Raw genomic sequence first — 11762 nt, 5'->3', positions numbered from 1 at the left:
CGGGAGGCAGTAGAAGACAGGAGGGCCTGGCGTGCTCTGGTCCATGGGGTCACGAAGAGTCGGACACGACTAAACGACTAAACACGTCCCTAATGAGGCAACCTCAGTGACAACGGGCATCACAGCAAGAACGTCGGAGTCCCGGCAGAGGTGGGAAGGGCGAAGCCAGCCACGGGGGACGTTTCCATGCCGCCGCTCGTCACCTTGGTCAAGCAAGCCTGTGAGGGAAGGAAGGAGAACCGAGGCAGCCCACGAGTAAGCGAAGAGTAGCGAGCCGGTGGGTCAGTCAGTTTGAGGGGAAGCGAGAGGTGCCTAAACGAACCCCCGGAAACAACGTCGGCGCGACCAGGCCCGTCGAGTGACGAGAGAGCCAAGCCAGTCGCCACACACCGCCTGGCTCCCAACTCTGAGGAAAGACAGCGCCGGGCGCTTCGTTTCTCCTTCTTCTGCTCCTCCCACCCCTTCCAGCCGGTCCTGCCGTGACGCCTCCATTGTGTGCGCAGCCGCAGCGGCTCCCGGCGACTGTTGTATCCGGCCGGCGCCTTTTTCTTCTCCTCCTCCTCTTCCCTTTCCCCCCTCCCCCTTCCCCGTAGAAACCGCCGTTGCTGTTGCTGCTCCCCTTTTCCTGGCTTCACCGCGCGCTGCGCCCCGAACGGTCACCTCTCCTTCTCTCTCTCTCTTCCCCCCCCCCGCCTTATTCACTCTATGACGCGATGGCAACGGCCAACTTCGGCAAGATCCAGATAGGGATCTATGTGGAGATCAAGCGCAGCGATGGTGAGCCCAGGGGGTGGGTGGGTGAGAGAACGGGGAAGAAGGGTGGAAGGATGGTGTTGAGGGCGGGGGGGGAGAACGAGACGGAAGGGAAGAGATGGAGGGACGGATTGCTAGGCGAGGAGGGTGGAAGGTTGGCAGGAGCCCACGCTGCCCCCCCCCCATCTCTGGCTCTTCAGCTCTCCACCCCCCCCCCCGCCTTCCTCCTCTTCCCGCCGCCCTGCTGAGGGAGGGGAGGGGCCCATTGTGCGCGCGCCAGAGGAGATGCCGGCTCTGGCTTGTGGGGTGGATATACATATAGTATGTCTATATATATTGTGGGTGGGTGTCCACGTTAGGGGCCTGTGGCGTGGGCCGCTGTCGTGGAGGGGCTTTTTGTGACGCCTCCCGCCGTGGTTGAGCTGGAAAGGGGAGAGGGCTTGGGTTTGTGAGGGGCGCGGGGCGGCGGCGAGCAGGGACCCTTCTAACCCCTCCTCCCGAGTCGCCACCGGAGACAGGCGGCAAGCAGGGTGGGAGGTTGCTGCAGTGCTGTGTGGAAGGGAGGGCGACGAAGAGAAAGGAGAAGGGTGTGTGTGTGTGTTTGTGTGTGTGTGTGAGAGAAGATGGTTGGGCAAGGCTTTGGGGGTGGTGGTTGTGTGTCTGTGGAGCAGAAGCTGGGGAAGGGCGTGACCCTCGGGCTGGAGAGGCCTGGGGAAGAAGGATGGCAGTTCCTAGGATGTGATGAGACTATATGTGTAGATATATATCTACACACACCTATTGTGCCTCTACGTGTCTGGTGGATGTTGTGGTTAGCGGTGGGAATAGCATTGTTGACGGTGGGGTTTGGCCAGGGCAAGGGATAAGGAGGGTGAAAGGGGAAAGCTGGTTTCTGTGTGAGGCATAGGAAAGATAGAAGGAGGTGGCTTTGGTGTGTAGTGGAGTACTTGGCTCGATTGCTTTTAAAAGGAGGAGAGTGGGCTGTTTTTTTCTCCCATCCTCTCCTGAAGTGCACTATCAAAATACATCTCTCTAGTTTCTCTCTCTCTCACATACACAACTAAATTGCTTTTTCTACTATTTACAGTGAGTGTCTAAAAGCTCCAGCTTCCACCCACCCCCCTTGATATTGCAATGATGTGTTCCAACTAAGTGGAATCATTCCCTCCCCATCATGGTACTGTATTAAGATTTCTGTCCCCCACTCCCCAGCTTCAGCCAGGATGAAGTTCCTGTGTTGATTCAGTGTTTCCCGTTTCTGCCTTGTGTTTCCTCGTACCAGTATGTATAGTGCTTTCTATAGATGCAGAAGTTAGTAGACGTGAGAGTATCTTTGGATAGGGTGAGTTGGTGTATTGGAGGGTTGTAACAGAAGTACAGTAGATGGATGGACCCATCTCTGTATGTCTGTCTCATTGATGGTTGTGGGGATGCTGGCCATCTGTAGCAAGCAGGCTTTTGTGATGGTGGGGTGGGGTCAGTTTGAAATTGAATACTCCATGGAATGCAGAAGGATACTGTACCTGATATTTGTGTAGTATAATACTTGTGTACTAAAAAGAGAAAGCTTGTAGTACTACTGTTCACTGTAGTTCCCTTCCTGCTCTTGTAATTGCACCATAAGGACTGGATTTTTGTTGTAACACTAGAGCTTGCAAGTGCTCATATAATAATAAACAGGCTGTTAGATGATGTGTGTGATGAAGCAACTCAGTGGCCAGTTGTACCTAAGCAGGGGTAGAAATTTGTGCTCTGGTTCCACCTCCAATGTGTTGGAGGTTGCGTTTTTCTCAGTAGGAAAAGAGAAAAAGAAACAAACAGGTGGAAGAATGTTTTCTGACTGGGTAGAAGTGATTTCTTCATTGAAACTGTAGCATTTTGTTCTTCTGATTACTAGTCTTCTGTTGATAAAACTCTTGTAGTTATTGGTAAAGGAAGAGCACTTGAATATTAGATTTGGCTATGAAGAGACATGGGTGTTACTTTAAAACAGTTTAAAGATTAGATCTTGAAACAGTTGAAAATAAATACTCAATAATTTAAGATCATTGGTTGGTGTTCTAGAGATAGAGCATTTGTGTAATGGCAAGGAAGGTATGCCATTTAATATTAATTACCTGTCACAAGACCCAATACTTTTGAAATTATTTATTTTCAAAAGAGTCTTGACAGGATGAATATTGTTGGAAAAATATAACTCTAAAACCCACTTTGGTTCACAGAAGAAGCATCTTTTTCATTGTACCAGAATAGTTTCCTATCCCTTCTACCTAATTCTGTAACAAAATTAGAATTAAATTAGTAATAGTTATTTTTCAAATTAAGAAGCTCGTTAATATACTTATGTGGAAGGGGTAATGTTTTTACCCATAATGTAAGCAATATAGGGATACTAACTGAGGAAAACTATTAACTTTATAATAATTACTCTGACAGTTTAGGGAAGAGTTTTTTTTCCTTAAAAATTATATGTTTATTTTGTCACTGAGCTGTAAAACTGCTATAGTAAGTGAAAATGAAGATTTTGAAATCTTTTCCCAATTTTTGGAAGTGTTGTGTTTCGTAGCAAAATGATTTGCTGAGGATTGTTGAAGATGTTAGATTATATAAATTACTCTTCAGTGATGTAGGATATTTAATTAATTTTCTTGTTAGAGGTTAAACTATTAGAAATAATCTTAGAACAGCAGAACTGGATGGGATCCTATGGATCATTGAGTTCACACCATGTTAGGGAGGCACAGTAGGGAATTGAACTCCCAGCATCTGGCTCCACAGTCAGATACCTAAACCACTGAGTTTATAGATGTTGTTAGAGGTAGATACACTGCTCTTAGAACCATGACTTGCAACTTTACAGTCCTCTGGCATTTTATTAGATGAATGACTAATTCAATTAGAGTAGTATAATACATAGAAAATGTACACCTTTGTCATAATATGCCAGTAACAAATATTACAAAAACATTTTTAACATAAGAACATATAGCATGAGATTATAAAAATTGACTACTTTAGCTTATTAAAGAGTAGAATACATTTGGTATATCCATGATATGTATAGAACAATGTATACAGAGCATGGGTGCCCATAGCAGATTGGAAGGTGTGAGAGTTTCTCAAAAAGCAAAAAGGCCAGAGTAGACTTCGGTCTAGATGGGTAGGGTATAAATTTAATAAATAAATAAAATATGATGCCAAAACATTTGGGGAATGTCTGAAATAGCAAAAGTACAGCTGGTGAAACTTGAAGATGGGGGATTTAGTATTTATATACAAAAGTATACTTTTTCTTGCAAGTGGCATGTCATACCATAGTGCACATCTCAGCATTTATTTATTAAAAGGATGTAGTGCCTGTTTTCAGTTTCCAAGATTACCAGGACAGCTAACAGCCAACCAAAAAGAAAGCAACATTTTAAAAAGACCATAAAGTAATTCAAGAAAATTAAGCCCTCTTCAGTTAGTAAATTCTGCAAATATTGGTTAAATCCATTTTAATGCCACATTTGAGGCTTCAGGAAAGAAAAAAAGACTTCTGTCCCATACCAAAGAAGCATCACATTTGTTGCAGGTGAGCCTTCCTAGGGGAAGGCATTCTACCTGCAGGCACTACTTCATATAAGATGGAGAAGAGACTTTGGAGCCTCTGAAGCATATTTATGTATACAACTCAAGCAGGTGTATGTGAGAAGAGATGGTAAGGAATGTCTCAGTAATTATTATCAGTGTGCCTGGCTAATATTTCTTGGTGGTCTGTATTTTTCTTGCTGTAGTGAAACACATTACCAAAAATGCAATTTCCCTCTCCTCTATTAATTCTCTGTGTATGTGAATGTATGCATGGATATTTCCTTCCCCAGTTTCCTACCAGTTATGAGATGAACGTATTGCACCTCCAGGAAGTACAACAATCACTCACTGTGTTCTTCAACACTCACCTTAGAATATAAAAAAAGACTTGGGTCAAATTATATGTTATGTGAACAAGTTTGTAATGATGGCACTTTTGTCCCTGCACACCTCCAATTCTGATTGGACTCTGCAAGTGGCTTTTATTGCATAAAATGTTTATTTACAAGAAGGCATGTATCTGAATTTAATACAGTGGACCCTCGACTTACAGACGGCTTGACTTACAGACTTTTCGAGTTACAGACTTCTCTGGCTGCAAAATTTAGATTCGACTTGCAGCCGGAGAATCGACTTACAGACCAGAAAAAAACCAAAATGGAACAAAAATAGAATAAAAACTGCCAGTTGTGGCATTAATCAGTTTTCAATGCATTGTAGGTCAATGGAGATTCGACCTACAGACTTTTCGACTTACAGCCACCGTTCCAATACGGATTAATTCCTTAAGTAGAGGGTCCACTGTATATGTTGTTCTTTGCCATCACAGTGGCTCCTTGAATTAATAACACCCAGAAGATCTTGTAATTATTGGCTCTGTTCAGGGTTTGCATGCTAGGTCTTCATTTTTTCCTACTGATACCCCCTTTCCTGGCATTACTGTCTTTTCTAATCAGTCTTCTTAAGATAGATCTAAAGTGTGATAGCCTCATATCTGCTCTCAGTTGTCAGTCATTTTAACTTTTAGTAAGACTTCAGACTTGATTTGATCTTTTACCTGCTTATTTGTCTTTTTGGAGATTCATTGTATCCCTCAGGCTCAGCACACCCTTAATACCACATTTGAAATGAATTGATGTTTTTCCTGTCAGTTTTCTTCATTGTCCAGCTGTCACATCCAGAGTATAGATTAGGCAACAGGACAATCAAATCTTGGGACACACCCATTTCTTTTTGTCTATAGCTTTTCATCATCCACATACTTGAAGATTATGGTAAACTACGAAGCACAGTCTGCTTTTCTTTTGAAATACTTTGTTAGCCAAGGTATTGATTGATTGATTGATTGACTGACTGATTTTATTTGATCTGTATGCCACCCCATTATTAGTGCATGCACTACTCTAGGGTGTTTATAAGTTAAAACTTAGAAATCCCAGAGACCCCACATGGCATACATTTGCTATGCAAACATATCTTTGCTATGTCATGTCTAATGCCTCTCTTTTTCGAATCCAGCCTGAACATCTGACATTTCTCACTAGATACAGTGGTGCCTCACAAGACGAATGTAATTTGTTCCACGAGTAGCGCTGTCTTGCGAAATTTTCATCTTGAGAAAAGCAGTTTCCCATAGGAATGCATTGCAATGCATTCCTATGTGAACAACGCAAGACGAAAATAATTCATTTGTCTTGCGAGGCACAGCCATAGAAGAAGCCATCTTGCGAGGGATCACAGCGATTGCAAAAACCATTCGTCTTGCGGGTTTTTCGTCCCATGAGGCGTTCTGAGGCACCACTGTATAAATCTTTAGTATCATTTTGGTTGCTTAGATAGTTAACGTGATGGTACTGTATTTACTACAGTCTTACTTTCTGTACTTCCCTGATACTATCTCTGCTTTCAATCTACAGTTCTTGTGGTTCATGGTCAGTTGAGTTTAGTGATGCAAATCTGTTCTTTATATGGTCTTTAAATTTTTCAGGAATTTTAATTAAATTATATTTTGGCATTATTATTGTTTTGGAGATCTTTTCTATCTTTAATTTAATTTTTGAAATTAGCAGCAGATGACAGGCCACTTCTGGTCTTGTTTTTGCAGATGGAGTATACTTTTCCACCTTCTAGTTAAACAATCTACAGTATTTGATTTGTGTATCGGCTGTCTGGTGATGCCTATGTATACACTTGTCTGTTTTCTTGTGTGAAGGATGTGCTTGCAATAAACAAGTGTTGCTTTCACAGAATTTTGTGAGTCTCCTGCTTCATTTCTGGTCAAATTCTTCAGGGCATCCTAAGCAACAGGATCTCAGCTTATGTTTGGTTCTGCTTTATTTCCTACTTTTAAATTTCAGTCCCCTATGATCATCTCTATATCCTATTTTGGTGTGTGGTGTCTTCGCTTCTGGACCTCTACCTCAAAAATTTTAATTTGTTTTTTTCTTCATCTATAGGTAGAAAGCCAACTTGAATTCTGGTTATATTATTTGACTTTCCATGAAGTCCAACTGATATTATTTTGTCAAGCTGTGCATTATAACCTCCAACTGCTTCCCTAAATCTTTCCTGTCTGTTTGAACACTACTGTTTCTTTTGAGTTTGTTTCGACAGTAAATAAAACACTTTCTAGTTACCTGGTTGTCAGTATTCTATTCCAGTCCAATTTAGTTTGCACATGCCAGATATTTTTTGTTTACTTGTTAAGTCGTGTCCGACTCTTTGTGACCTAATGGACCAAAGCACGTCAGGTCCTCCTGTCTTCCACTGCCTCCCGGAGTTGGGTCAAATTCATGTTGGTAGCATCGATGACACTGTCATCCATCTCGTTCTCTGTTTTCCCCTTCTCCTCTTGCCTTCACGCTTTCCCAACATCAGGGACTTTTCGAGGGAGTCTTCTCTTCTCATGAGATGGCCAAAGTACTGGAGCCTCAGCTTCAGGATCTGCCCTTCCAGTGAGCACTCAGGGTTGGCTTTCTTCAGAATGGATATGTTTGTTCTCCTTTCAGTCCAGGGGACTCTCAAGAGTCTCCTCCAGCACCACAATTCAAAGGCATCAATTCTTCAGCGGTCAGCCTTCTTTATGGTCCAGCTCTCACTTCCATACATGGCTACTGGAAAAACCATAGCTTTGAGTATGTGGACCTTTGTTGGCAAGGTGATGTCTCTGCTTTTTAAGATGCTGTCTAGTTTTGTCATCACTTTCCTTCCAAGAAGCAGGCATCTTTTAATTTCGTGGCTGCTGTCCCCCTCTGCAGTGATCATGGAGCCCAAGAAAGTAAAATCTGTCACTACCTCCATATTTCCCCCTTCTATTTGCCAGGAGGTGATGGGACCAGTAGCCATGATCTTAGTTTTTTTTTGATGTTGAGCTTCAGACCAGTTTTTGCGCTCTCCTCTTTCACCCTTATTCAGAGATTCTTTAATTCTTCCTCACTTTCTGCCATCAGAGTGGTATCATCTGTATATCTGAGGTGGTTGATATTTCTTCCGGCAATCTTAATTCCGGCTTGGGATTCATACTTCTCACATTCCGTATTCCATTTATGTTTATTGTGCAGCATCAGACTGTCTTTTTGCCCTTACACATCAGCAACTAGGTGTTCTTTCGGGTTAAGTCAGTTATTTCACTAGGGACTGAACTATTTGAATATATTATTGGCTCTTCTCCAGTAGATGATTCTGGGCCTTTCTGGTCTGTCATTTTACAACTCTGTCTCTTGATTTGTCTTGATTTGTCTCATCATAGGGTTTTCAAAGTATTAAGGTAAAAGTAAAGGTTCCCCTTGACATTTAGTCAGTCGTGTCTGACTCTAGGGGGTGGTGCTCATCCCCATTTCCAACCATAGAGCCAGCCTTTGTCCGAAGACAGTTTCCGTTGTCACGTGGCCAGCGTGGCTATACACGGAATGCTGGGGTTTTTTTTGTTTACCTTCCCACCGAGATGTGGTACCTATTTATCTACTCGCATTTGCATGCTTTCGAACTGCTAGGTTGGCAAGGAGCTGGGACAAAGCGACGGGAGCTCACTCCATTGCGTGGATTCGATCTTACGACTGCTGGTCTTCTGACCCTTCAGCACACAAAGGCTTCTGCGGTTTAGCCCACAGCGCCACCATGTCCCGAAGTATTAAATTTTGTTAATTCTTATTTGTATTGCATGGAAAGAGGCAATGGTTATCCTGAGCATCATTGCTATTGCCTGTGAAAGATCTACAAAGGTCACTTTCCACTGCTCTTGTTGCCCGATAGCTTCCCCTCCAGAATGTCTCCATCCCCATCACTGTTAGAACTATGAATTCTTTCCTGCTGTGATAAGTGTTAATTTGTAAAGAGGATAGATGCCTTAGTTGGGTGTCTCTGGTTTGACCATTCTGTCTTGTGGGACCCTGTTCGGAATTTAGATTCATAACAGATTGTAGTCCTCTGTTGGTATTTGTCTCTGTTTCCCTGATTAGGTCAGACTCCCTCATCATATTAAGATGTGTGTTTAAGAAAGGGTTAATGTCACAATGACCTTCACAGAGAAAGAGAAAAAAGGACAGAGAATTGTAGGCATACATGACAGAGCTTGCTTGTTGTATTTCTCTATTTTCTGTCTTCAGGAATTCCTCAGTTTCTTAACGATTCTATCCCATTTTGTTGGATATCTGCTTTCCCAAGTACAGTATTGAGGCAATGAACTTCACTGATCAGGCTGCCAAGAGACAACTTATCTTTAAAAAAACCCCACACACAAACATGTGAAAGTACCACCAAGTGCCTTTACTTCATTATATCCAAGCTGAAAGAATGGTGACAAGAATTGTGAGAAGGCTAAGACAACAGCCTAAGATGATGATGATGAGAAACTATCGCTTTGATTGTTGTCAAATACAGTACGTCACTTAAGAAACAAAGGAAATAAGATATCCTAGCTAGATGAAGACCTGGAGTTGTTTAAGGACTAATGAAGCATCTTAAGGGCATGGCAGGCCACTCTGCATATCCAGTTACCTCTTCTGGACTCAACCTCAAATGTGGGTTATACTGTTGATCTACAAAGGTTTATTTGAGTTCTTCAGTTCTCTTGAATTGCTGATATGTTTCTGACACTGTATGGATTATTGGAGATTACTGGAAATAACATATATATTCGAGTATAAGCTGACCTGAATATAAACTGAGGCACCCAATTTTACCACAAAAAACACCGGAGAAAACTTATTGACTCGAGTATAAGCTGAGGGTGGAAAATGCAGCAGCTACTGGTAAATTTCAAAAATAAAAAAAGATACCAATAAAATTACATTAATTGAGGCATCAGTAGGTTAAATGTTTTTGAAGATACTGCCCTTCTGAGCTGCGAGACACACTTCACTGCCTGCGGAGGAAGGACTCATACTAGATGCTGTGTTTATCTACTGCTGTGTAACAAGATGGAGGGAGACACAGGGTGGAGGAGGAAGGTGGGAGGAGGAAGGTCAGTACATAGAATATGCAGAAGGAAGAGGATGGGAGTGTCCTGGAAGCGGAAATGCAGCGTACTTAACCCGGGTCATTGGACCACCCACAGAGGCTGCAGGTGCCCATAGATGAGCAGGGGAGTCCGGGGAACACCTGCACTGCAGGGGAGAACATGTAATTTTGACACTGACTCGAGTATAAACCGAGGGGGATGCTTTTTCAGCAAAAAAAATGTGCTGAAAAACTAGGCTTATACTCAAGTATATGCAGCGAGTCATTGATGAAAGAATTCTCTGTGTTTTCAACAAGATTTATTTATTTATTTCATTTATTTATTTATTTTCATTTAGTGTGTGACACAATGTGGCATAGTTGCCATGAACTTCAATGTCTTTACCTGCTATCTCTCTCAAAGCCAACTACTTGCATCATTCATTAACTCATATGCAATAATTACAGTCTCATATTATTGTGCAGTATCAGGTAGTTAGTGTTACCAATATTTATTTATTTAGCAACTTGTAAGATTCAGTTCTCTGGTAATTCAGTTCTCTGACTGAGATGACATTAAAAAAGAGTGAGTGTGGTAACTGTTATTAAGGTTTTGTATCTTCATATAGATGTGTGCACACATAGTAGTAGGCATCCTTCAGTCTCGCGAGACGATGGTAACATGATCTGAATAGAGGTCTTGGAACAGCGTCTAGTGTGGTTGAGAAGGCCAATTCAAGAGTGACAATCCCTTCCATACTGAAAACAAATACAGTATGTCCCCTGTCCTGGTTTCGGGACTGCCTCTTTGCCTCTGCCTGCTGAACAAGTGTTTCTTCAAATTGGGAGAGGCCATGCTGCACACACATAAAGTACAAAATTGCTGTTAGGTAGGGAGAGATGAGGCAGCTCTAGGGATTGGGCAAAGACGTAAGATACATCTTCCGTCACCTTCAATATATTTCAGATTTTAAAAATATTTGCACTGGAAGCACCAATGTAATGTAGTAGATAGAATGGCGGACTAGAACCAAGACAACCTATGATCAAGTCCCTGCTCAGCCATGAAAACTCACTGAGAAGCAGCACTGGTAAAAGCTTCCTCTTAAATATCTCATGTGCCCTAGAAATTCAACTAGGATTACTATAAGTCAGAATTGACTTGGCAGGACATCACACAGAAGAAGTACACAGTTACACCAGTATCTTTTAATGGAATATTTTTGACTGCTAGCAATTGGGTGCAAATAATCACAGTAAAAAGTTCTGGAATAGTAAGGATGTATTTGCAGCTCTGTTAGATTCATGTTATGACTCCTATTGAAAACAACTTGAAGGATATTACTCTTCTTAGTGCACTATGAATGACAAGCTGCATGTTGCCTTTAATTTTTATTTAAAATTTATTTCTGCAATAAATGTGATGTAACTAAAATAGCAAAGAGGTTTTGTAGTCCTTTGAAGACTTAACAGATTTTGCTTGGTATATGTTTCCCTGGACTTTACCCACTTCTTCAGATGCAGTTGTTGAAACATCAGATTGTTGTTTATTCATTAAGTTGTGTCTGACTCTTTGTGACCCCATGGACCAGAGAACACCAGGCCCTCCTGTCTTGCACTGCCTTCTGAAGTTTAGTCAAATTCATGTTGGTAATTCCTCCTCACTTTCTGCCATCACAGTGTTGCATATCTTTTTTTTTTAATAATTTTATTTTATTTAGGAACAGGGATAGAGGGTACAGAAAGAAAGAGGGGATAGGAAAGGAAAAATGGTTTGGGGGGATAGGAGAGCATAAAGTATAACATCATCCAATCAATTCATATTACTAATACATATCAACTTTTTGCTTTTTCACAGTTTGATTACCCTCCTGCTTTTATCTTATCATTTAATTTTAATTTTATTCTATGTTATTCCAACATTGTCTGGTAGCTGCTGCCATTTATACAATACATCCCATCGTTCAGTTTCTTTTTGAATTGAACAGTCTTTCAGCCCA

At 41.8% G+C, this 11762-nt stretch overlaps 1 protein-coding gene across 8 annotated transcripts in view; it reads left to right on the top strand.

Annotated features, from left to right (window-relative positions):
- The first annotated feature begins 499 nt into the window (after positions 1-499).
- KIF2A (kinesin family member 2A) overlaps positions 500-11762 on the top strand; it is a 73951-nt gene continuing 62688 nt past the window's right edge. For 6 of the 8 annotated variants that reach the window (XM_020783664.3, XM_020783668.3, XM_078384558.1 and 3 more), the window contains exon 1: positions 500-777. In XM_020783664.3, coding sequence (XP_020639323.2) covers positions 714-777 — 64 coding nt within the window. In that variant the 5' untranslated portion in view covers positions 500-713. Of the gene's footprint in view, positions 778-1027; positions 1075-11762 lie in introns of those variants that run through there. The other 2 variants (XM_078384559.1, XM_078384557.1) reach the window with 1 other exon arrangement.

The sequence above is a fragment of the Pogona vitticeps genome, chromosome 2, assembly GCF_051106095.1.
Source record: "Pogona vitticeps strain Pit_001003342236 chromosome 2, PviZW2.1, whole genome shotgun sequence".
NCBI lineage: Eukaryota > Metazoa > Chordata > Lepidosauria > Squamata > Agamidae > Pogona > Pogona vitticeps.
Note: the sequence above shows the minus strand (reverse complement) of the source record. Positions and strands in the feature narration are given on the sequence as shown.